This window comes from Aspergillus luchuensis, chromosome 7, assembly GCF_016861625.1.
Source record: "Aspergillus luchuensis IFO 4308 DNA, chromosome 7, nearly complete sequence".
Classification (NCBI taxonomy): domain Eukaryota; kingdom Fungi; phylum Ascomycota; class Eurotiomycetes; order Eurotiales; family Aspergillaceae; genus Aspergillus; species Aspergillus luchuensis.
This window is the reverse complement of record NC_054855.1, coordinates 1118680-1143986: the sequence shown is the minus strand read 5'-3', so window position 1 is coordinate 1143986 and position 25307 is coordinate 1118680. Positions and strand designations below refer to the sequence as shown.

Here is a 25307-nt window from a genome sequence, read left to right as displayed (position 1 = left end):
TTGTTAGTAGTAGGGCACATGAACAGGAATAAAAAGTTGTGATATCCTGTGCCGACTGGCTAGAGGTGCCTTCCCATTCACCACTCTGGGGGAAGCAGAATTTGTGCGAGACCACAACCCCCTGGAGGAAAATCTGTGGGGAAGAAGCTGATCGTTGAGATTTTCCGATTCCCCTCTGTTTTCCTCCCAAATGGCTTTAGTTCATCCGGATGTGAATTAACATTATTCATCCCACCGGTGGGCGGAAGCTGCAGTCCCCACACGACGTCAGAGCCAGAGCTGGTTGGTTCTGGCGCCAGCGAACTTCCCGCCGCCAAACACATCGAATAACCACCGGTGCTAACTATTCTTTCCCATCTCGAAGCTACTACTGACATAGGGTCCATTGTCAATCTACTACCCTGTGAATGCTGGATTCTGCCAGCAGGCTTTGCATAGATCCTATTAACCTTGGCTTACCGCTGTGATAAGATCTTCCTCCCGTCACGCTACCTTGCGGGGCTCTCTGTTAGATCTCTGCTCAGACGTGTCGTGCGATGCTGAAGTAGATCGCGTACCATCAGAGCTTTCCTTACCCCTTTGGCTAGAAGTCATAGAAAATGGCGGAGACTCTGACATCGGCGCTGGCGGAATTAAGCCTAAACTCGCAAAACCTTAGCGCATCGGCTTTCGACGCAAGGCTGGCCGAAGAGGAGGATGGTGTCTACAAGGACTTCAAACCTCGTCAAAAGGCTCGGCAGGATGCTGCTGATCTCAAGCAGGAGCTAGAGCAGGAGTTTCTAACCCCTTCATCCACGTTTAGTCCTGAATGGCTGAACCGCTTACAAAGGTTCGATACCCGACATTCGCTGGCATACCCATCGGTTTTGTATACTGACATCGTACAGGAAGTGGGATGTCCCGACGGATTACACTGATCTGTTCGAAGTCGCTGGTACACAGACACGCACTATCGTCCGATTTGATCGGGATGGCCTGGAAGGCCGCGTTACGGGCTACCACGAGGTAACCGTTCCCGCCACTAGTGCAAATGCCAAAAATTCAACGTCACTTCTTCGCCGGCCAGCCGGTCGTGCAGACTTTGTAAGAGGCGCGGCTGGCTTCTTCCCATTCGCTCCAGGTGGGCTGGACGGTGTCGAGGCAATCGCTGAAATGGAATCCGAAGCTCAGACGCCGGAGCACTCCAGAGCCAGCGGCAAGCAATCAGGCCTCGATCGGATCATCAACTTTGGTGCTGAAGGTGGCCTGTTGGAGATCGCTCCTGGTTTCTCTCGGGGACTGAAGTTCGAGGAAGCAAAGACTAAAGAGGCCGCGGAAGGAGACGAGGAAGTGGAGCACGCTCTTCAGCAGGAAGAGGCCGATCTGCATGTTGAGCAAGAGGAGACAGCGTCAGATGCCGGAGGCGTCAAGATCGATGATGAGGCGGAGCTCAGCGATGAGGAAGATATTGACTCTTTGCTGCCTGTCGAGTTCCCAGCGCTGGAACCCCACGCGCCGCTGCTCGCAGGCATGCAGCAACGGAAAGCCGGTAAGGAATGGGCTCATGTCGTCGATGTCAACAAAGAAATCCCGAACTTCCGTGATCTGGTTCCCGACATGGCTCGGGAGTGGCCGTTCGAATTGGATACTTTCCAGAAGGAGGCTGTCTATCATCTTGAATGTGGCGACTCCGTGTTCGTTGCTGCCCATACGTCTGCCGGTAAAACTGTCGTCGCCGAATATGCCATCTCTCTTGCCGCGAAGCATATGACGAAGGCTATTTATACATCACCCATCAAGGCGTTGAGTAACCAGAAGTTCAGAGACTTTAGAACAGAGTTCGATGATGTCGGTATTTTGACCGGTGATGTTCAGATTAATCCGGAAGCAAGCTGCCTTATCATGACTACTGAAATCTTACGAAGCATGCTATACAGAGGCGCTGACCTGATCCGAGACGTGGAGTTCGTGATTTTCGATGAAGTGCATTATGTTAACGATCTCGAAAGAGGTGTTGTTTGGGAAGAAGTCATCATTATGCTTCCCGAACATGTTACTCTGATTCTCTTGTCTGCCACCGTTCCTAATACTTATGAGTTTGCATCCTGGGTTGGCCGCACGAAGAAGAAGGATATCTACGTTATCTCAACCGCGAAAAGACCTGTTCCCCTCGAGCATTATCTCTGGGCCGGCAAAGGGAAGTACAAGATTGTGGATTCCAACAAGCGGTTCCTTGAGAACGGCTGGAAAGAGGCCGACGAGATCATCTCCGGAAGAGACAAAGTCAAGGCCCAGAAAGCGGCCGAGGCTCAAGCTCAATCCCAAGCGAGTAGAGGAGGAACTCCTCAAGGACGAGGACGCGGACAAGCCGGTGGAAGAGGCGGTGCTCGGGGCAATGGCCAGCGTGGAGGAGCTCCTCGTGGCCGGGGACAGCCTGCAAATAGAGGCACTGGAAACATTGCCCGTACAGGAAGAGGTGGTGGGCGGACCACAGCCGCGCAGGACAAGACCGTTTGGGTGCAGCTTGTTGGGCACCTTCGCAAAGAGAATCTGCTGCCTGGTTGTATCTTCGTCTTCTCCAAAAAGCGCTGTGAACAGAATGCCGACTCACTGTCCAACCAAGACTTTTCCACCGCTTCCGAGAAGAGTCTGATTCATATGTTTATTGAAAAGTCTCTCACAAGACTTAAGCCAGAGGACCGTACTCTCCCACAGATCCTTCGCCTTCGCGAATTGTTGAGTCGAGGAATTGCTGTCCACCATGGTGGTCTTCTACCGATCATGAAAGAAATTGTCGAGATTCTATTCGCTAAGTCATTGGTCAAGGTTCTCTTCGCTACAGAGACATTTGCCATGGGGCTCAACCTGCCAACGCGAACAGTTGTATTTTCCGGATTCCGCAAGCATGATGGCAAAGGCTTCCGAGATTTGCTACCCGGAGAGTACACTCAGATGGCTGGACGTGCTGGACGTAGAGGTCTTGACAATGTGGGATACGTCATTATCGTCAATGCGGGGCGAGATGAAGCTCCTCCGGCCGGCGCTTTGAGAAGGATGATTCTTGGTGATCCGACTAAACTGCGGTCTCAATTCAGGCTTACATACAACATGATCTTGAACCTCTTGCGCGTGGAGGCCCTGAAGATCGAGGAAATGATCAAGAGAAGTTTTAGTGAGAATGCCACTCAGGCACTGCTCCCAGAGCACGAGAAGCAGGTGCAGCTTTCGGAGGCCAGCTTGGCGAAAATCAAGCGAGAGCCTTGTGACATATGTGATATTGACCTTGCGGCCTGCCATGCTGCCTCTATTGAATATGAGAAGCTTACAAGTGAGCTCCACGTGGGCCTGCTTTCCTCCCCCGTTGGGAAACGCCTCTTTGTGCCAAAGCGATTGATTGTGTACAGAAAGGTAGACATGCCCCATTTACGATAATCGAGGAGTCCAGCTAACTATCCTACAGGAGGGTTTCCGAACCGCAGGTGTCATTGTTCGCGAGGGTGTTAGCGGCGGTCAGACACCTAGTATTCAAGTTCTTGAGATAGGAAGGCTCGGACACAAGCGCCATCCCAGCGATATTCTTCCCTTCCTCCCAAAGTTTAGGCACTTGTTGCAGACTTTGCCCACCCGCGCCGCCGATATGGCGTTGAAGGCGTACAAGGTGCCCCTGTTGGACCTTGAGTGCGTCACAAATACGATAGTTAAGCTTGGCGGTCCTACATGGTACCTTAACATCAAGAAGGGTGAGTTTTGCGGACGCTTTGTGGAGGTCAGTGTTACTAACGGCGTGGACAGAGGCAAGCAAATTCGCAGACAAGGAGCTCACCAAGCATTGCGCTTCGTGGACCAGTCCAGTCTGGGATGAAATAGACTGGGCCCGAATCAAGGAATTACAGGTCAGAGATATTTTAGAAAAGCGGCAAAAGCAGGCCTCCATTGCGCAAGGGTGCAAATGCTTGCAGTGTCCCAGCTTCTTGAAACATGTAAGTGACTTTTTGTCCTAAAACACGCTCGACCGTAATGCTTACACGCGGCAGTTCGAAATGCAACACGATGAATGGCAGGTTAAAGAGAATATCACCCAGTTGAAACAGCTCATGTCCGATCAGAACCTTGCTCTGCTGCCTGATTATGAGCAGCGTATCCAGGTGCTGAAGGAGCTGGGCTTCGTGGACGAGCAGTCTCGCGTGCAGCTGAAAGGAAAGGTGGCATGTGAGGTAAGTTCTCCAGTTCTCCTCGTTCAATTCAAACGCTAATCACCGAACAGATTCACTCCGCCGATGAGCTTGTTCTGACTGAGTTGATCCTCGAGAACGTTCTGGCTGAATATGAACCCGAGGAAATTGTTGCGTTGTTATCCGCATTCGTTTTCCAAGAAAAGACAGAGAACGTTCCCACATTGACTCCTCGCCTTGAGAAGGGCAAGGAAGCCATTGTGAGGATCTCCGACCGCGTGAATGATTTCCAGATTCAGCACCAGGTGATCCAAACCAGCGAAGACAGCAACGATTTCGCTAGTCAGCCACGGTTTGGTCTGGCCGAGGTTGTCTACGAATGGGCGAAGGGAATGTCGTTTAACCGTATCACCGACCTTACTGATGTGATGGAAGGCACCATTGTACGGACCATTACGCGTCTAGACGAAACATGTCGGGAGGTGAAGAATGCGGCGAAGTTGGTGGGTGATCCGACGTTGTATACGAAGATGCAACAGGCACAGGAGCAGATCAAGAGAGATGTGATCTTTGCGGCCTCTTTGTACATGTAAAGCTACTACGGAGTACTAGTAGTGGGAAGCAGGGCAACTGGTCAGTGCTGGGGGGATGGACTGTTGTTTGAGGGGGGAGAGGGGAAACCACGTGGGGAATTACTCTTTCCTTTTTTTCCCACTAGATACTATACTTTTTCTTTTCTTTGCCTTTTGTTATTGTTGTTTCCAGTGCGTTTCATTAGTTCCCCTTCTCCTTGCCTGAGGCGGCTGCTAGAAGCACACATATAAAGGAACCGAACCCCAGACTTAAATCAATAGACCCTCTTTTGTAAGAATAAGGATAAAAGTCGCTCCAAGCTTGGACCAGGAAAAATTCCGCCTTAAATTGCCCCCAATCCCGAGGCCTCAGGCTCAGGAGAAAAGCAAAATTCTGTTACCGCGCGTGGCGGCGAGGCCTCTGATTAGCTGCCATAGGCGCGGGGCGGGCACGCTTATTTGAAAAACCACGAGAGAAAACCAAACCCAACAAACCCAAAGGGCACTTTTGCTGTCTCTCTGCACATTATTTGACTATCAATCCCTCCTTCTCCTCCTTCCCCCCCGCCTACTTTATCGCCCTCATCTCGCCCCCTCCTCCTCCCCTCACACCTCCCGGCTCACACACCGCGTAACGGGGTCTTTTACTTTATTCTTCCAGCTTGATTTTCTATTACCGGGGGCCCTTGCTGGTGCGAGATGGATGTTGCCGCTTTACGAGACCGTATACAGTCTACCCTCGACCCCAATGCGGATAATCGACGCCAAGCTGAATTGGATTTGAAATATGTATGTGTGGGAATAGAGGCTCAGATCTGCTGAGTGTGGCATCATACTAATTTCATATTTCTCTCTAGGCCGAGACGCAACCTGGATTCATAAATGCGCTCTTGGATATTTTGCAGGGGGAACAGAACAATGCCGTCCAACTGTCGGGTAGGTTTTTTTTTTGTGGTGACCGTCCGGGCGATCACCCACCGCCCTTTTTTTTTATTCCACACCCTCATACCATAAAAGAGAGTTAATGATCTAACGTAACGATGATTTTCTCTAGCCGGTGTTTACCTGAAGAACCGCATCAACCGTGGTTGGTCCCCTGTCGAAGAAAGTCCGCTGCGCACACCGATTCCCGAGGAGGAGAAACCGGGGTTCCGTGAGAGGCTGATTCCCGCCCTGGCATCCACGCCGCCGAACGTTCGGGCTCAACTGGTTCCTCTTCTTCAGAAAATCCTTCAGCATGATTTCCCCGAGCAGTGGCCCGGTTTTCTGGACATCACTCTCCAGTTGCTGGGCATGAACGATGCCAACTCTGTCTACGCTGGTTTGCAGTGCCTGCTGGCCATCTGCCGTGTATACCGATTCAAGGCCGGAGAGAAGAGGGAGGAATTCGATAAGATCGTCGAGCACTCGTTCCCTCAGCTGTTGAGCATCGGTCTGAAGCTTGTCGATGAAGAGAGTCTGGAGGCGGCGGAAATGCTCCGCATCGTGGTCAAGTCCTACAAGCATGCTATCTACGTGGGTGAACCAAGAAGAGATGAGAGATTTCCAATATGGGTGGCTTAATGAGACTAATGCGATGGTGGTATAGTTCGAACTCTCGCCGCACCTTCAAACACAACAAGCGACAGTGGATTGGTGCACGCTCTTCCTGCGTATCATCGCTAAGGAGCCTCCTGCCAGCGCCATGAACGAGTCGAAGGAGGAGAGAGAGCTCAACCACTGGTGGAAGTGCAAGAAGTGGTCGTATGCCAACCTGAACCGTCTCTTCATCAGGTATGTAGATTGCGCGCAGTGTATGCGTGGGGCATTCATCTAATCACACTTCGCAGGTACGGAAACCCTACGACGATGAGCAAGTCGAGCACTCCCGACTACACCCAGTACGGCAAGGCTTTCATCACTACTTTCGCCCCCGAAATTCTCAAGGGATACCTGCAGGAAATCGACAAGTGGGTTTCCAAGGGACAGTGGCTCAGCAACCCCGCGCTTGCTTACACCATGATCTTCCTCGAGGAGTGTGTCAAGCCGAAGGCTATGTGGGAGCACCTGAAGCCTCACATGGACAACTTGATCGCTCACTTCATCTTCCCCATCCTGTGCCAGTCCGATGAGGACATTGAATTGTTCGAGACCGATCCCTCCGAGTACCTTCACCGCAAGTTGAACTTCTACGAGGAAGTTTCGGCCCCCGACGTTGCCGCTACCAACTTCCTGGTGGCCCTCACCAAGAACCGCAAGAAGCAAACCTTCTCCATCCTTACGTTCGTCAACAGCGTCGTGAGCAAGTACGAGTCTGCTCCCGATGACCAGAAGCTGCCCAGAGAGAAGGAGGGTGCTCTGCGCATGATTGGTTCTCTGGCTTCTGTCATCCTTGGCAAGAAGAGCCCCATTGCGGACCAGGTGGAATATTTCTTCGTCCGCCATGTTTTCCCCGAGTTCCGCAGTCCCCACGGTTTCCTCAGGGCTCGTGCCTGTGACACCCTGGAGAAGTTCGAAGCTCTGGACTTCCAGGATCCCAACAATCTGATGATCATCTACCGTAACATCCTTGAGTCTATGACTGACTCTGAACTGCCCGTCAGAGTCGAGGCCGCGCTCGCTCTGCAGCCCCTTATTCGTCACGATATCATCAGGACTTCCATGCAGCAGAACATTCCCCAGATCATGCAGCAGCTGCTCAAGCTCGCGAACGAGGTTGATGTTGATGCTCTGGCCAATGTGATGGAGGACTTTGTCGAGGTCTTCTCCGCTGAACTCACCCCCTTCGCTGTGGCACTTAGCGAGCAGCTTCGTGACACCTACATGCGTATCGTCGGCGAGCTCTTGGAGCGCAATGCGGCCAAGGGTGACGAGGATGCGTACGGCGATTTCTTGGATGACAAGAGCATCACCGCTCTGGGTGTCTTGCAAACGATCGGAACCCTGATCCTGACCCTGGAGAGCACCCCCGATGTCCTTCTCCACCTCGAGACGATCCTCATGCCTGTGATCAGCATCACTCTTGAGAACAAGCTCTATGACCTTTACAATGAGGTCTTTGAGATCATTGACAGCTGCACTTTCGCTTCCAAGTCCATCTCTCCCACGATGTGGCAGGCCTTTGAGCTCATCCACAAGACCTTCAAGGCAGGCGCTGAGCTGTACTTGGAAGACATGCTACCCGCCCTGGACAACTATGTTGCCTACGGCTCGCAAACGATGGTCCAGACTCCTGCTTACCTTGCCGCTGTTGTCAGCATGGTTGAGGACATCTTCCAAGATGAGAAGGTCGGCGGTGTCGATCGGATTTGCGGCTGCAAGCTCGCCGAGACGCTGATGCTGAACCTCCGCGGTGGTATCGATCAATACATCCCCGTGTTCATTGAGCTGGCGATGCGCGTCATCGACGCTGGCGAGGCCCGGACGAAGTCTTACCGCATCCACTTGATGGAGATGGTCATCAACGCCATCTACTACAACCCCGTTCTCAGTCTTCAGGTTCTGGAAGCCAAGGGCTGGACGAACAAGTTCTTCAGCACTTGGTTCTCCAACATCGACAACTTCCGCAGAGTCCACGACAAGAAGCTGTCGATTGCCGCGATCAGCTCTTTGTTGACCTTGAATGCCAATGATGTCCCGGCTAGCGTGCAGCAAGGTTGGCCCAGATTGCTCCAGGGAGTGACCAGGCTCTTCCAGACCCTGCCGGCGGCCATCAAGCGTATGTTACCTGTCCCTAACTATGTAAACAAGTGTACTAACTCTGCTATAGATCGTGAGGATGCCACCAAGGAGTCGGACTTCACCTTCGATGAGGAAGAGGACGAAGGTGATGAGGAGAATGACTGGGATGGTGAGGTTGAGTGGACCGAGCAGGATGAGGCTGAGGCGCTCTTGGAGGGCGATGTCCCCGATGACAGTGCCGCTTACCTTGACTTCCTTAACAAGGAGGTGAGTTATATCGAATCGGGATTCGGTTGGTCACCATTGACACATCATATAGGCCCAGAAGTTCGGCTCTTTTGCCGATGAAGACGAGGATGACCTTGATGAGGAGAGCCTGCTGGAGACCCCTCTGGACAAGGTTGAGCCTTATGGCATGTTCAAGCACGTTCTTATGAGTACGTCCATGTTCGACTATGTGAAGTGTATGGCCACTGACAATGAAATAGGTCTCCAACAAGAACAGCCCCAGCTCTACGAAAACCTTGCGAAGATCCTGAGCCAAGAGGAACAGCAAGTCCTCCAGTCCGTGTTCCACGAGGCTGAAGCGAAGACTTTGGCGGCGGCCAACGCCGAGGCGGCTGGTGTCCAGACCAATGGGAACTAGAAGCGCTACGATGAACCCGGAGGGCTGACGAAACGAGCCAGTCGGTCTCTTCGAGGCAACGAACATCGCAACGAAATTCAAAAAAGGAGAAAAAGAAAAATGCCATCCCAGGTTGGATGTCTGTTTTGGCAGGCTTGTAAATCTTCACATCTGTCGTGGCGACGGCTAGTGTTGTCGAGCGGCCTGCTGGATACGTTATAACGCCATCTATGCCTTTTCTTATTTTCTTTTCCTTTGTCATTTAGAACAATTTCTTTTTTTCTGTCTCCTGTTCCGTTGACGTTTTTACTAACCTAACCCTCTGGTGATGTCCCCGGTTATTTTCCCAAAAGTTCCTTTTACCCCCCAATGTTCGAGTGCAGTGGTGCTGCAAATCCGAAGAGAATCGATTCCCCCCAATTAATCCTGTCAATTGACTTATGGTTATAATGTTGGACAACGTGAAGGCTATATTTATGCATTCTGCCAACCTGCAGCTGAGTATGAATGATCAGTGCTCTTTGTATGGTGGCCGATGGGCAGCGCGTGCATTTTTGCAGTAATTTGAGTCCGTGCCTTGAGAGGCATTTAGAAATGTGTAAATACTGTGATACTCCTGTGAATGATTGCCATTTGGCTTAGCATGAAGCAATTGCTCCTTTCAAAACCACTGGCTTCTGAATTGTTGTCTATGACAAACTTCCAGCCAGCCAGACAGATGTTAGAAGTCTATCTCCATACATAGTGGCCCAAGGGGGTTCAGCTGTCAGGCTTTTACAAACGGTGCCATACATGTATTGAATTTTGTTGAAAGCGGTGAAATGTTGTCTTTATTTATTGGTTAATTCCAAGCAAAGTTAGATATCATCACAATATAGTTCCAAAATAGTTGTGATGATGTCGCCATCACCATATCCTCCTAGTTACATACAATTAATGCATTCTATCCACGATAGCTTGAATTGAAGAGACCTATTGACTATATGCTGGTTATTGACTGATAAGAACGAGGCATGTTAGTCAGACTTACGTAGAAGAGTCACTAGCAGTACGTTATACTATATGCATTCGAGCTCTTTATATATATATATTCATTGCACCAACACAGCACAATTCTAATATGACTACTATAGTACGTAGACCTCGCAGTCCAACTATACATAACGACTTTCTTTTCGTAAGGCAATGCCAAAAACACCCAACAGAACTACTCCACCATAGGGACGGACTAATGTCAATCAAAACATCACAGAACTTGATGAATCCTTACATAAGTTATTCAGCAATCCTGTATATCATTACATAAGCACATATATCACGTGACACAGAGTAAAGGAATGACATCATCGTCTCCAAGACTGATCATCTTCGCTCATCATCGATCATTAATTGAAGCTGCCATTCAATATTACAATATCTGTTCTAATGAATAGACTAATAAGCAGTAACTTATAACTTAATACTAGGTATTATCAATGATAAACATACTACTATGTACACCCCCCACACAATGAAACAAACCAAAGTATCTACGTAACCACCGCTTTTTTACAAGAGCCATCGATCCATCCATCACCAACTTACACGTCATGATGATGTTTCCCAGAACCACTTTCATCCACCCCCAACGCAATTAACCTTGCTTGACTGGCCTGGGTGTATATCATAGCTAGCTGACTGAACTTGGGGAAAATCTGGACCCTGAGTGAATTGATATTTAAACCCTTCCTTCCTCTTCCTCCAGTTATCTACCTACTTACATACCACAATCTATATCTATTCTAAACCTCATATACCTACTATAACTACCTAAACCTACCTACAGTAAGTCAAATCTTCCCCTCATTTCACGGTCGTCACGAATCAAAAATCTAACCAACCCACTCTAGTCCTTCAAATCAATTTTTGAAGAAATAAAGGGATTGAAAATGTCCGCCCCCAACGCCGGCCGCCAATCGCCCTCCCCCGAGCGCCAATCCGGCGCCCAGCAACAAGACCCTCCCTCGCAGGGCAAAGCCCAGCCTCAATATGCCCCGCCCGAACATGACGTCCAGGATCAGGCGGCCCAGACGGCTGGATTGTCGAGTAACCCCAAGCATCCGTTGGAGGATATAGAGAGTGCGAAGTTTTCGAAGGGGGGTGTTGCCTAACCTTCCTTCTTATTTTCTTTCATGTGTTTAGGGATGGGGGCTAAAGAATCGGAGTGAAATGTATTTATGATATGGTTATGATATGATATTATTTTTTGTGATCTACTTTCTTTTTATGGGGGTTGGTGGTGTAGTGTATAGTCGTCGAGGATGGGATAGTTTAACTCCTTTATTGGGATTAAGTTGATTATATAGAAATGAGGTGGTGTCAAATTGGTTGGTATAGAGGTATCGCTTGTTCCAGACAGCTAGCTATCGCAAAAAAGATGTTTGTCACTGAAGCATTACATGAACTGAATAAAGGTCAAGTCATTATGGCATACAGACAGAAACCACACCCTCGTTGCTCATTACCCCTAATCCTGTTTTCTTCGGATTTCCAATTGGAATTTTGGATTTGCTTACGCCTGCTCAGCAGGGGCAGCAGTACCCGCCGGCTGAGTAGCAGGTGCCGTGCTAGGGGTAGGAGCCTCACCACCCTCAGTAGTGGTCTTGCCGCTCTTCAAGTCCGCAAGTCGGCGAGCCTCATTGTGGATATCCTGCACCTGCTTGTTGGTCTGGGAGTAAAAGTCCCGCAACTTCCTGCCAGAGGGAGTGTCGAGGGCCTTCTCGAAGTAGTGGTTCAGATTACGCCAGCCAGTGGTCGCCTTGTCGCTGAGCTTGTAGTTCTCGTCCAGACCACGAGCACGGTCCGTGGCGTGGTACTTCTGGTCGAAGGTGGACAGAGCGCTGGTGAAGCGCGACGAGAACCCGTGCTTGTTGTCCAGGGCGATGGCCTTCTGGATGGCATTGTCGCTGAGGGTGTAGCCGTGGGCCAAGTACTCAGCTACAATACGAGAACGGGGCTTATCCTCCTGCTCGAGGTCGTGGTTGTGCTCGTCCTTGGCCTGTCCGGCGCTGGCGGCCTGGTCGCCGGCGATGTCGTCAAGGGTCTGAGCTGCCTTGACATGCACAAGGGAGGAACCAAGCTGGGTGTTGTCGAGGAGGAGAGCGGTCTTAGCAGCACTATTGCAGGGGATATTTGGTTAGCTTTGATACTCTGGGAGGGAGAGGTAGTTGATGGTGTTATTTGGCGACAATGACGGACGGGTAAGGTGCGGGGTAACTTACGCTTCCTTTTCGAAAGTGACGGTGGCCGACTTTTGGGCTTCAGCTTCGCCTGAAACGGGGGTAACAGAAATGTGGGTGATCTTTCCGCTGTAAGGTTGTCAGCTGTGCAGTTCATGCAAGGGGTGGGTTTGAAATGCCTGCATTGCATACCAGAAGCTAAAGAAGTCCTGGACCTCCTTGTCGGTGGTTGCGGGCGCAATGCCCTCGACGTGGACGGTGGAGCGTTCAGACATGATGTGTGAGGTGAGTTTTGGAAGAAGGTAGAGAGAGATAGATGTAGGTGGTATACTATTGAGAGAGTAGATTTTTAAATCTGAAGAGAAAAAGAGAGAAAGGAGGAAGAAGAGGAGAGCTGTTATTTAAGAAGACTGGACAATGTTTCGTGTTTAGGGGGCGGGCCTGGAGGCGCCACAGATGACGTCGCGAGGGGCAGCCAGTCTCGCGCACAGCCACAGTGGGCCACGGCCGCGTTGGCCATTCGAAAGACAACATGTGAAAGTGGGAGGGAGAAGTGCAGAGTGAAACTGAAACATTCTTAGTGCTACCATCCTTGGACTATCATCTATCTAGATGGTACCAGTGTCTTCCCCCTATAGGTCCGCCCTGGAAGGCAGTAGCATTTTCCCCGAGGCCCAAAGCGTCTAATCGCAGAAGCAGAAGCAAAGCCGGAAAAAGAAAACCGAGATGTGCGCCCGAACAACCTAGAAGTAAATAAATAAATCTGACCCAAAAATGGCAAAGCAAAGCGAATAAAATAACGGCTGAAAGATCCTGCTTTCCGTAATTCATCCATAGCACCCAATCTATAGCCAAAGAAGCTTTTAGACATCTCTATCTCATTCCTTCGTCTCCGTACCGGATGGCTCTTTTGAGTCTGGGGTAGGTGTAGATGGGGAGTTGTCGTCTCTCAGATGAGACGCATTCGACTCCTGTAAATGAAGCTTGGAGATGACAGACTCAAGGTCTCGGACACGTCGGCGTAGCATCTCGTTCTCGCGTTTGAGCGAATCGACTTCTCCGCGCTGCTGCAAGACCTCTTCATGGCGGCTTGTAGAACTAATACTGGGCGTCTTCTGCTGGGACAGCGAGCTGCGGTGCGGATAGCTGCCCGCATGATGGGCTGCGTGGTCAGTCGGTTGTGTCTGATGATGAGATCCTGGCGTTGATGGCAACGCTCCTTCCGATTGCCGATGAGAGGTGAGCGATGATTCCCTGCTTCGGCCCGGTCGCGAGGGATCAGGACGGGTCGAAGGAAGATATGTCTCTCGCGCAGGAGCAATGCCGGAAACACTTCCCGCTCTCGAGCCTTGCACCGCTGGGATGTAGGAGGAGCTCAAGCTGGAGGATGAGCGGTGTCTTCGCGATGATGTGGGGTGCGCAGTGCTGATAACGTATGGCGATGCATGGAGCCCATCTACCGAGTCGTTAAGGGTGGTGGATGTCGAGGAGGCTGTCGATGCGACCGAGTTCGTTTGTTGACGAAGGAGGGAAAGCTCTCGCGACAAGCGATTTACCTAGAGTAGGATAGAGTAAGCATAGACCCAATAAAAGAAGGATTCCAGCGTGTCGTACCATTGCCTCCTGCTCTTGCTCGAGCATTGAATGGATATCGGAAGGAGTGAGCGGTTTGGGATGACGAAGTGGACCTTGAGCTAGTCAGTCAAGTTGCTCTCCAGCTTTCTTTGTCTGCATGGTCCTTTGACTTACCCGACGTAGACATGTTGTTTGTCTGGTCGCTGACGGTTGGGATTGCAGCTGTATGAGTGCCCGGTAGAGATGCAGCGACTGAAGGAGCCATGACTTGCGACGAACGACGTGAGGATAATGTCGACGTGGTGGTCGGTTGCATTGTTGTGGCAGCCCGAGGTCGTAATCTGGGAGAAGAAAGAGAACCGGGGTTTAGTCCGGACGCCATATAAACTAATCTTTGGAAGGAAGATGCAGGATGACCAAGGGTTTTGACTGGTGGGATGGACGAATGGTAAAAGGGTAGGACCCAAAGTAGTCCCTGAATTGATAGGTATAATCCGGCGGAGACAGTCGTCTTTCAGGTTAGTTTCGTTAGTTTGTCGGTAGGAGGAAAGCAGCAGCAGCAGCAGCACTACCACTCACTCTTAACTTCTTACTACCGACAGACTAATATTAATTTTGGCAGACCACCGATGAAGCACAGGCTGCAGCTCCCCCCCTTGATTGGACTGACTGGAATTTTAAAGCATACCAACCACTGAGCCACCACTGAATTGTGCGCGAATTCTCCAGCTGAATGGAGAACGACATGCATGGAACCTATCATCCATCCTTTGCCAGTTCCTAGCTTTAGTTGCTTTGCTTCACGCTCGGCCGGATGGACCTGGGGCCGCTCCCCGGGAGTCCAGAGCTTAATTATCTGTCCGAGGGAGCTTTAACCAGTCTTTTGATTCTGAATGCACAGAACAGGGGGTGATTCAGCTGGAAGATTGAAGTTTATATTTGGATTGGAGTTCCCGCCAATAGTCAAGGGAGGCGATGTTGGCGCAACGATCTTGGTCGTTGTCCCACCATCCATCGTTTCCCAGATTCTCTCATCATGGCACAGCAGGTCGTAATCTGAATCCATCTGACCGCATAATTATGTGCACACTAACGCTGTCTGTCTGCTCGTTTCTTTTCCCGCTCTACCGCGCTATCCTACTCTAGTAAGCTCGGTCGAGATTGGCTCGGCATTCTTCCTCACATGCATGAGTTTCTACCTACTATGTACTAACTCGCCTATACATAGAGCTAAGGCAGAGGAGTCCCCATCCTGAGGCTGGAGTGAGGCCCACTCTAAGGCACCGCTTGAGCTGCTCTGTCAGATTTCTCTCAATGCAGAATCATCAATGCGATGGATTTTTCTTTGCTAGTATTTATAGGCACACGACTCTAAGGTCTACTGACTGTATTAGTGCGCACTCAGCAACATAATCCACTAAGCCCAGCCTGGGTTATGCAGAACTGCCAATCGTGGGCATGCACATCATACATGCCTGCCAAACGGTGCGCATATGATATACTCATGTGTACTGCGTACAGAGCATGTCTAATCACCAGTATGGAGGTAATGCCCATAAAGTCGACATCATCGTACTTGGTCGAGATCATATGCTGGAGTAATTGTTTCAAGTGGGACTCTTCCCCCATGCGTGCCCGGCCAATGCGCCAAAAGCGGCACCGCGTCGGGCCGAATCAACACTGTAAGGCGGATGCTCCAGTATCCGCGTCTCTGCAAAGACTAGCGCAATCCTACACACACCGCGCCTACTAACACTCTGGTCTCACGGTCCTGTTCAATGACATGAGTCACGCGACACCCAACCCATATCACCTCAATCGCCAAGTCTATGAGGCCTTAGTCAGAAACCATCAAGATACTCTCTGGATCTGATAAGCCTTGATTATCTGCCTTGTTCTCGGAGAATTGACCCTGAGCCTTTTGAAATACCAGTGTCAACCTCGTGTCTTATGATCAGTACTTCACGAAGTAGTCATTGACTTGAAGCAGATTCCGCCAGAGTTGTCAGGGCCGCGAAAACAATACCAGAAAGCGCTGCGAGCGAATGTGCCTGCGAGGAAGAAACACCAGTTGGTTGTGGAGAACGCCACTATAAAACGAGAAGAGCAAACTAAAAGTGGGAGGATTATCGGTGGATTCGCTGTTGGGATTACAAGAATACCCTCGGACTCCGCAATCGTCGGCAGGATGCAAAGTCTAGACTATATGTCTCAACAGGAAACGACACAGAATGCACGGCAGCTGGTGGAAGACGTATATAATATACTCATTCAAGACCTGAAGGATGCTTTATATAACCGGGAAGATGAATGAGAGAGAACACTATATCTGGGCGTCCAAGGCACGATAAACCGGGTCACGGACCTAAATGTGGCGGATCCAACAGCCAGTCAAGGGTCCATGTGTTGAATTACATGGTCGAGTGGCTGTTGGGAGTTGATCTACTATCTGCCCCCAACTACGTAGTTTCGAAAGCGAAGACGTACATACTTAGCAACAGGTTGAGACCAACACATATAGGCTAAATTAATGTTGACACTACTGAATAGAGTTGAGTTGGAAGGCTCAGATGCCGATGACTCACGGCATAAGTGCTCCTTCTATCAAGGAACCATAGACGAACAGTGGAAAGCGTTTGGATGGGCAGGAGGTGTATTCCGGCGCGTGGAGACCCTCCGAAAGCCGGTGTTGGCCTGGTGAAATGGGATTGGCGCAGTAGCGAGCATTGCAGGCTGGGCGGACACTAGATAGGCATGGATCTGCTTGACGAACCATCCAAAATTTCCTGGAAAATGAACAATGATGAACAGACGACGGAGTCATGATCTGCCTAGGAGAGCACTGGTGGTCCGTTCCCTGGCAGGGAGTTGTGAGTCAGACAAGCTTTGGCAGGGGGTTGTCTAATAGCAATTGAATAATGATTATCCTATAATAACGCTTTACAGCTGGGATAGCAGCCCCTGGACAGCTGGGAAAAGACTGGGACGGGCTATCAAGTCAGTAAATTAGTGATCGGTATTGCTAACCGCCGGCTCCATTTCTGCCACTACTGCCGCTAGTCACCACTTAGTCACCACTTAGACTTGGCCCCGAACCTGTTAGCCTGCAGTTCCCCATGTCCTCCCATTGGCCAATGGCACAGGCGGTGAGTGTCCGGGCCGGTCTTTTGGGGGAATTCTGGAGTCCCAGCGATCCAGAGGGCCAACTGAAAGGGGAAAAGAGGGAAAAAAGGGCTCCGCACACCGGAGCTCTTATCGGCCCTCCCAAGGTTGGGGCATCTTTTTTTTTCAATGCAAAGTCGGAAGTCCCATTGAAACTCCTGGTCGGTCGGCAGCCCGCGCTCCATTTTGGCTGGTTCTTGGTCTCCAGAAAAAAAGTGCCGCATTGACTCATCGCCGTTTCCCGCACCTTTTCTTTACTTCTTCGTTTCCCGTCCCCTCTCCATCTTCTTTAGCCATTTCTTCCTTCACTCTAATTCTCTCCCAGAATCCAAAACAAGGTCCGCCTGGCCAATTCATCTCCCTTTAAGTCCTCCCCTTTGGTCGTGGGCGTGTGGCATAAAGTGGAATACACCAGGAACTCAATTGCCAGGGAAGTTCAAAAATTCCCACAGAGCCGGACCAAAAGCGGAGTCTCCAGATCCTCCTCTCCGGAACTCTGCCAGGCCATAAAGTAGAGAGTGTGCATCCTCTCAATTGACTCATCTCTTTTTTTATTTTCCCACCTCTCTCTCTTCCCTGTCCTTTCAGCTACCAGCGCAGAGCGCAATGGTTCTCGCTACTCGTTGCGGGCAGGCTACGTCCGCCCTCCTGCGTCAGCGCTGTCTGGCGGAGTCTCGTCGCTCCACCCTCGCTTTGCGCCCCTTCTCCTCCCAGACCACCGCTCACTCGACGGCTTCGAGTCTCAGATTGGCCAAGGCCCCTTCTCCGTGGCGACCGCAGCAGCTGCGCTCTTTCTCTAGCGCCCTTCGTCGCTTGGCTTCCGAGACCTCCAACGCTCCCTCCGCTGACAGCTACCTCGCCAGTGGACTCGTCAAGCCTGGCAGCAAGTTGGTCGATGTCAAGAAGGTCCTCGTTATCGGTAGTGGTGGTCTGAGCATTGGTCAGGCCGGAGAGTTCGACTATTCCGGTAAGTTGGACGAGTCGCTGAACCTTGGCTTTCTCATCATGATTCCTCTGCTCCTTTTGGTGTTTCGCGATTAATTGAGCGATGACTACATGGGGTAAAAAAAGGAATTGGATTTAATTGGTCAAGGTAATTTTGTGAGACAGTTACTAACTCTAATTTTCTTCAATAGGTTCTCAGGCTCTCAAGGCCCTCAAGGAGGCCGGTGTCCAGTCCGTCCTGATCAACCCCAACATTGCGACGATTCAGACCGATCACAAGCTCGCGGATGAAGTGTACTACCTCCCCGTTACCCCCGAGTATGTCACCTATGTCATTGAGCGGGAGAGACCCGATGGTATCTTCCTCTCTTTCGGTGGTCAGACCGCCCTGAACTTGGGTGTGCAGATGAACCGCATGGGTATCTTCGAGCGCTACGGTGTCCGCGTTCTGGGAACCAGCATCAAGACCCTGGAGACCAGCGAGGACCGTGATCTTTTCTCCAAGGCCCTGAACGAGATCAACATCCCCATCGCCGAATCCATTGCGGTCAGCACCGTCGACGAGGCCCTGAAGGCTGCTGAGACCGTTGGATACCCCATCATCGTCCGTTCTGCCTACGCCCTGGGTGGTCTGGGTTCCGGTTTCGCTGCCAACCCCGAGGAGCTGAAGAACTTGTCCTCTCGCTCCCTGACCCTTTCTCCCCAGATTCTGGTCGAGAAGTCTCTCCGTGGCTGGAAGGAAGTCGAGTATGAGGTTGTCCGCGATGCTGACAACAACTGCATCACTGTTTGCAACATGGAGAACTTCGACCCCCTTGGTATCCACACCGGTGACAGTATCGTCGTTGCTCCCAGTCAGACCCTGTCTGATGAGGAGTACCACATGCTCCGTACCGCTGCTATCAAGATTGTCCGTCACCTGGGTGTCGTTGGTGAATGTAACGTTCAGTACGCTCTGCAGCCCGATGGCCTGGACTACCGTGTCATTGAGGTCAACGCTCGTCTTTCTCGTTCCTCGGCTCTGGCCTCCAAGGCCACCGGTTACCCCCTGGCTTACACTGCTGCGAAGATCGGTCTGGGACACACCCTCCCCGAGCTTCCCAACGCGGTTACCAAGACCACTACTGCCAACTTCGAGCCCAGTCTGGACTACATCGTCACTAAGATCCCCCGGTGGGATCTGAGCAAGTTCCAGCATGTCAACCGCGACATTGGCAGTGCCATGAAGTCCGTCGGTGAAGTCATGGCTATCGGTCGTACCTTCGAGGAGTCTTTCCAGAAGGCTATCCGCCAGGTTGACCCCCGCTTCGTTGGCTTCCAGGGTGACCACTTCGAGAACCTTGACGAAGTCCTGAAGAACCCCACCGACCGCCGCTGGTTGGCTGTTGGCCAGGCTATGCTTCACGAAAACTACTCCGTTGACAAGGTTCACGAGCTGACCAAGATCGACAAGTGGTTCCTGTACAAGCTCCAGAACATCGTTGACTGCCACCACGAGCTCAAGGACATCGGCAGCCTCTTCGGCCTCCAGAAGGAGATCCTGCTGAAGGCCAAGAAGCTTGGTTTCTCTGACAAGCAGATCTCTCAGCTCGTTGGCGCCTCTGAGGACGACGTTCGCGCCCGCCGCAAGTCCTTCGGTATCAGACCCTGGGTTAAGAAGATCGACACCCTCGCCGCCGAGTTCCCTGCCGACACCAACTACCTTTACACCACCTACAACGCTACCTCCCATGATGTCAGCTTCGATGATCACGGTGTCATCATTCTGGGAAGCGGTGTCTACCGTATTGGAAGCTCCGTTGAGTTTGACTGGTGTGCTGTCAACGCCACTCTTTCCCTGCGCGGCATGGGCAAGAAGACTGTCATGATCAACTACAACCCCGAGACCTACTCCACTGACTTCGATACCGCTGACAAGCTCTACTTCGAAGAACTCAGCTACGAGCGTGTCATGGATATCTACGAGCTCGAGAGCGCCAGCGGTGTTGTCGTCTCTGTCGGTGGTCAGCTTCCTCAGAACATTGCTCTCCGCCTCCAGGAGACTGGTGGTGCTCACGTTCTCGGAACTGACCCCAAGGACATTGACCGTGCTGAGGACCGTCACAAGTTCTCTCAGATCCTGGACAGCATTGGTGTTGACCAGCCCGCCTGGAAGGAGCTTACCTCCGTCGCCGAGGCTGAGCGCTTCGCTGAGACTGTTGGCTACCCTGTCCTGGTTCGTCCCAGTTACGTCCTGTCTGGTGCTGCCATGAACGTCATCTACAGCGTCGATGAGCTCAAGGAGAAGCTCCTCAACGCTAGTGCCGTCTCCCCCGACCACCCCGTTGTCATCACCAAGTTCATTGAGGGTGCCCAGGAGATTGACGTTGACGCTGTCGCTTCCAACGGCAAGCTTCTGCTCCACGCCGTCAGTGAGCACGTTGAGCCTGCTGGTGTTCACTCCGGTGATGCCACCCTCGTCCTCCCCCCCGCCAATCTGGAGGAGTCTGTCATGAACCGCGTTAAGGACATTGCCGAGAAGGTCGCCAAGGCCTGGAACATCACCGGTCCCTTCAACATGCAGATCATCAAGGCTGATCTGGAGGGTGCTGAGCCTGAGCTGAAGGTCATTGAGTGCAACCTTCGTGCCTCCCGCTCCTTCCCCTTCGTCAGCAAGGTCCTGGGTACCAACTTCATCGATGTTGCTACCAAGGCTCTGGTTGGCCGTGACGTCCCTGAGCCTGTTGACCTCATGAAGGTCAAGCGCGATTACCTCGCTACCAAGGTTCCCCAGTTCAGCTGGACCCGTCTTGCTGGTGCCGATCCTTTCCTCGGTGTCGAGATGGCCAGTACTGGTGAGATTGCTTGCTTCGGTAAGGATGTCGTTGAAGCCTACTGGGCTTCCCTGCAGGCTACCATGAACTTCCGTTGCCCTGAGGCTGGTGAGGGTATCCTGCTCGGCGGTGATATCACCAACCCTGCCCTGGCCCAGATTGTCGAGTACCTCAAGCCCCTCGACTTCAAGTTCTTCGCTGCTAGCCCCGCTGTCAAGGAGCACCTTGAGGCTGCTACCAAGGTTCCCGTGCAGGTCATTGAGTTCCCCAAGCAGGACAAGCGTGCTCTGCGTGAAGTCTTCCAGAAGTACAACATCCGTGGTACTTTCAACCTTGCCAAGACCCGTGGCAAGTCCCTCCTCGATGAGGACTATGTCATGAGACGTAACGCCGTTGACTTCGGCGTTCCTCTCTTCATGGAGACCAAGGTATGCAACCCGTTCCTCTTCCTCTCTACTTGTTTTGATGCTAACTGTTCCTTCTAGACTGCCCTCCTCTTCGCCCAGGCCATGAGCGAGAAGCTGCCCCGTCCCGATGGCATTCCTTCCGAGGTCCGCACCTGGTCCGACTTCACCGGCGGCAAGCTGCTGTAAACGCAAGTTTACCCACCAAAAGGACGAAAAGTTTGATTTCATAGATATAATCACGGTTTTGTGTTCGTTCATCTTTCCAGGCACAGAAAAGCCGCCGTGTTTGGCGTAGCGGATAAGGCTTCATGTTGATAGATATGTTTACTCCGTCTCTAAAAAAGGCGATATGAGGAATACGGTCATGCGCTCTGTGATTATCTTTTTCTGGTTTGTTGGCCTTGTGGATGATTCCTTCTGTTGCCTTCTGCTTCGCAGTCTATAGGTTTGTAGGCCGGCTTTGTGCTTGAGCGAAAGGTCAATTATTCTTGATTCTAGTTGTATGTAGTATAGCCTGTCAATTATATCCAATTTCGATTTCTGATATGATCTTGGCCAATTCCGTGCTTTGTACTTGTTGCAGTTGTATTATTATGTGATTATCATAGATTAACACTATAATTTACTGCTCTTTGCCATCATGATTGAGAGAAGTAATCCACCAAAGTTGGCCTGCGAGGCGGTTGACTCGGCCACACAAGTAGAGGAAACCCGGTCTCTGGCGTCACGGACAACCTTGAGCTTGACACAGTATGCGTAATCTATGCTAGCATCATACTACTTCGATTTCCATCTTATTACGTTTTGAACAGCAACGTACCACAGTTTAATTGTATAGAAGGATATCCTCGAGTAGAAACATTTTTCCATTCCGAGCTCGTCCACGCCAAGCTTAGACGAAAAGGGAAATAATTCTATAACTTCGATGATATACAACTACAGGACCCTACCAACCAATTATCCTGCCTCGAGCAATCCAACCAATACTCCAGACTTGTACATGGAAACCCACAAGATCCAATGAACATAAAAACCACACCCCAGCCCGCCCCAGGTGGTCTAGGACGAGGCCTCTTCGCCTCGACAGACATTGCCGTTGGCGAAGACGTGCTACACATCCCCGTTCCATTCGTGGCAGTCCTAGACACAGAACACCTAGGAGAAGTGTGTTCCGGCTGCTTTGGTCAAAGACAGCTCGAAGAGGAAGGGATTGCTTTAAAAGGGTGCAGAGGATGTGGTGTTGTGAAGTACTGTGATAAGGTCCGAAAAACTGCCCTCCGCACTCTCAGAACACCATCACTAACTCCTCTCTTGCAGACATGTCAAGCAAAGGACTGGAAACTGGGCCACTCTTTCGAATGTACCATCTATCAGAAATTGAAGCCTCGTATTCTACCTATCAACGCACGAGCCGTGCTCCGCATGGTCTTGCGCAGCGAACGCCAAAAGTACTCCGACGAGGAGCTGGATCAGTTCTTACAGCTTGAAACTCATATCAAGGACATTCGTGACGAGAGTGCGTCACATTGGGAGCGTATATCCCTTTCCTCGAAGGCGATCAAGGCCTACTCTGGTACGGAGATGAGTGAAGAGGTCATATCTGCTATGGGAGCTAAGGTACGTACATACATCCACCCACACACAACGTTATACATATACATACCCTTTTGAACACACAACTCACATCCTCTTCAGCTCGACCTCAACTCCTTCAATCTCACCAACGCCGTCTACGACCGTCTCGGCGTCTACCTCCACCCCTACGCCGCCATCTTCAACCACAGCTGTGACCACAACGCCGCCGTCAGTTTCGATGGTCCGAACCTACACATCAAAGCCATCCGACCCATTCAAAAGGACGAGCAAATCTTCATCACTTACATAGACGTAACAGACCCCTATCCAATTCGCCAACATAACCTCCAATCCCGATACTACTTTACCTGCCACTGCTCGAAATGTACCTCAGAAGCAGCTTCGCCAACAGCAACGACTCTACACCCAGCACAGCAAGAAGCCTACGACATCCTCCAATCTCTATCTACTTCAGAGGAGAACCCCGCCCAATCCATCCTTAAAGCGCTCACCACCCTCCGAACCACCTCCATCCCCGCAACAACCCAACCCTCCATCTCCCTCCTCGACGAACTCATCACGCCCCTCCTCGCCCAACAGAAATACAAATCGGCCTTCGCTTACGCCGCGGCCCGATACCGTGTCGTCGATCCCGTGGTGTACCCGCTCAAGGGCCATCCCATCCGGTTGTTGCATGCGTGGGTGTTGGCTAGGTTGGCGATTCATTTGTCGCAGGGCGTTGAAGTGGAATTTACTGGTGGGGCTGCTGCTGGTGAGGAGGTTGCGTTAGAGAAGTACGAGGTGAATTTTAATCTGATTATTTGGTCGGTGTTGGCGGCGTTGGTGGGGATGGAGGGCACCGGGGGAACAGGGCCTGGGTTTTGGAGGTTGGTGAAGAGGGAATTTCGGGCTGTGAGGGGCGAGTTTGTTGCTGCGGGGTTGGATCCGAGGGGTTCGAGGGAGTTGGAGAGGGAGATTGGGAGGGAGTGGGGGAAGGTGGATAAGGTAGTTAGGGAGTTGGGGTTTAGTATATAATTAAGAGTAGTGTAACGGTTGATGTTGAAGGGGATGATGGTTTATGTCTACACGAGTACCTTAACGAGTGAAAATGATGAAAAGTTGAAATCGTTAAAATTAGACTGGACTGCCGAAGACAGCAAAGCCTACTTAGCCTCTGCGCTCGCACCCCCCTCTCCCATCTCCAGGGCTTGGATCGTAAAAAACATTTAGGAAGGATCCGGTTGGGTTTCTTTCTTTGTTTTTTGTTATCTTTTTTCGTTCTCATGATTGCCGACAAGACCTTTATATTGAGATGCAAACAGCTGACCCGCACTTGGACATACAAGGTAAGAAGATGAGAACCCAAAGAAATGCCATATGGGTATCCATCCAGTTTTGAATTCTTTTTTTCCTTTATCCGTAGATCCTCCCAGCAACATTCCGTACGCCTGAGTTCCTCCTCCACACGACGAGACACTCCATCCAATAAAGCTTTTCTTCTTTACTTGAGGGGAATGAAACGGGAAGAGTGGGTGGCACCGATACCGGGACGACCGTGCTTGACGGGCTTGCTGTGTGGTTGTTAGACATACCCATATTCACCTATTTCTGCTATCGGGGAAAAAAAAGTGGTATACGTACTAGGAGATAGAGAATTCACCCAGGTAGTGGCCAACCATCTCGGGCTTGACTTCGATCTGGTTGAACTCCTTACCGGAGTAGATACCGATGACGCTGCCGATCATCTCGGGGACAACGATCATGTCACGGAGGTGGGTCTTGACGAGGTCGGGCTTCTCGTTGGGGCGAGCCTCCTGCTTGGCCTTGCGGAGCTTCTTGATGAGACCCATGGGCTTGCGCTTCAGACCGCGGTTGAAGCGACGACGAGCGCGGGCGTGAACGACATCACGGAGCTGTTCGGAGGAGAGGTCGAGGAGCCTGTGCAGATATACAGGTCAGATTTTCATTCCATATCATCTCATTTCGGTTCTTTCGATAGTGTGATATATTGCTTCCTTCGGCCGTCGACTCCCACGAGGATATTCCGCAAATATCCATAAATGTCCATATTGCTGAAATTGCTCGTTCGGAGTCGAGGCCGTCGGATCGGAGTGCAGTGTGGGTATGATAGATGTTCATGGTGAAACGTACTGGTCGAGGTCAATTCCGCGGTAGGTGAACTTGCGGAACTGTCTTCTCTTCTTGATCTCTGTATCCCGGATACGTCAGCGCCTTATATCCCCTTCACTTCATTGCTGCGTGGTTCTCGTAGTTGGTGTGCGGGTAAAAAGCAAGAATAGAAACGTCGACAGAGAATTCGGTCCGTTGCCCCCCATCCCTTCGTGAAAAACTTCCAGTGTCGCATCATCGAAATATATCCATATTATATCGCAGATCCAACCAAATACCGTATCCCACAACGCGAATTCGTCTCTGTTTCCGGGGTCCAGGATAGGGAAAGGTGATTCAGGTGAAAAATTCAAACGTACCGGCAGCCTCCTCGGCGTTCTATAGGCAAGATAACGTTAGTTCAAACTCTTCCTAGTCCTCTTTGACATGTATTCTGATATCGGAAAACTCACGTAGTGCTCGTCAGCCATTTTT

The 25307-nt window shown here is 51.1% G+C and overlaps 8 protein-coding genes across 8 annotated transcripts; 5 read left to right on the top strand and 3 right to left on the bottom strand.

Annotated features, from left to right (window-relative positions):
• Positions 1-599: 599 nt before the first annotated feature.
• Positions 600-4744, top strand: AKAW2_70430A (SKI complex RNA helicase subunit SKI2; the record flags this gene model as incomplete). Its single annotated transcript, XM_041683009.1, has 6 exons — positions 600-829; positions 888-3387; positions 3440-3719; positions 3772-3959; positions 4014-4193; positions 4244-4744. The coding sequence occupies 6 exons, from the start codon at positions 600-602 to the stop codon at positions 4742-4744; spliced, it is 3879 nt and encodes a 1292-aa protein (XP_041547314.1).
• Positions 4745-5422: 678 nt separating this feature from the next.
• AKAW2_70429A (putative nonsense-mediated mRNA decay protein (Nmd5)) lies at positions 5423-9029 on the top strand (the record flags this gene model as incomplete). The annotated part of the gene is made up of 8 exons (XM_041683008.1): positions 5423-5512; positions 5581-5659; positions 5778-6238; positions 6312-6496; positions 6553-8420; positions 8472-8650; positions 8703-8820; positions 8872-9029. The coding sequence occupies 8 exons, from the start codon at positions 5423-5425 to the stop codon at positions 9027-9029; spliced, it is 3138 nt and encodes a 1045-aa protein (XP_041547313.1).
• A 1907-nt stretch (positions 9030-10936) lies between these two features.
• Positions 10937-11158, top strand: AKAW2_70428A (uncharacterized protein; the record flags this gene model as incomplete). The annotated part of the gene is made up of 1 exon (XM_041683007.1): positions 10937-11158. The coding sequence occupies one exon, from the start codon at positions 10937-10939 to the stop codon at positions 11156-11158; it is 222 nt and encodes a 73-aa protein (XP_041547312.1).
• Positions 11159-11559: 401 nt separating this feature from the next.
• Positions 11560-12501, bottom strand: vip1 (putative actin cytoskeleton protein (VIP1); the record flags this gene model as incomplete). The annotated part of the gene is made up of 3 exons (XM_041683006.1): positions 11560-12163; positions 12269-12355; positions 12419-12501. The coding sequence occupies 3 exons, from the start codon at positions 12499-12501 to the stop codon at positions 11560-11562; spliced, it is 774 nt and encodes a 257-aa protein (XP_041547311.1).
• A 603-nt stretch (positions 12502-13104) lies between these two features.
• On the bottom strand, positions 13105-14183 carry AKAW2_70426S (uncharacterized protein; the record flags this gene model as incomplete). Its single annotated transcript, XM_041683005.1, has 3 exons — positions 13105-13782; positions 13841-13914; positions 13976-14183. The coding sequence occupies 3 exons, from the start codon at positions 14181-14183 to the stop codon at positions 13105-13107; spliced, it is 960 nt and encodes a 319-aa protein (XP_041547310.1).
• A 3386-nt stretch (positions 14184-17569) lies between these two features.
• Positions 17570-21314, top strand: CPA2 (carbamoyl-phosphate synthase (glutamine-hydrolyzing) CPA2; the record flags this gene model as incomplete). The annotated part of the gene is made up of 3 exons (XM_041683004.1): positions 17570-17930; positions 18100-21149; positions 21207-21314. 3 exons carry the CDS (start codon positions 17570-17572, stop codon positions 21312-21314), a joined length of 3519 nt encoding a protein of 1172 aa, XP_041547309.1.
• An 834-nt stretch (positions 21315-22148) lies between these two features.
• On the top strand, positions 22149-23738 carry AKAW2_70424A (S-adenosylmethionine-dependent methyltransferase; the record flags this gene model as incomplete). Its single annotated transcript, XM_041683003.1, has 3 exons — positions 22149-22388; positions 22446-22745; positions 22824-23738. 3 exons carry the CDS (start codon positions 22149-22151, stop codon positions 23736-23738), a joined length of 1455 nt encoding a protein of 484 aa, XP_041547308.1.
• A 466-nt stretch (positions 23739-24204) lies between these two features.
• Positions 24205-25303, bottom strand: RPS15 (40S ribosomal protein uS19; the record flags this gene model as incomplete). Its single annotated transcript, XM_041683002.1, has 5 exons — positions 24205-24274; positions 24345-24641; positions 24855-24912; positions 25193-25211; positions 25286-25303. 5 exons carry the CDS (start codon positions 25301-25303, stop codon positions 24205-24207), a joined length of 462 nt encoding a protein of 153 aa, XP_041547307.1.
• Between the last annotated feature and the right edge of the window lie 4 nt (positions 25304-25307).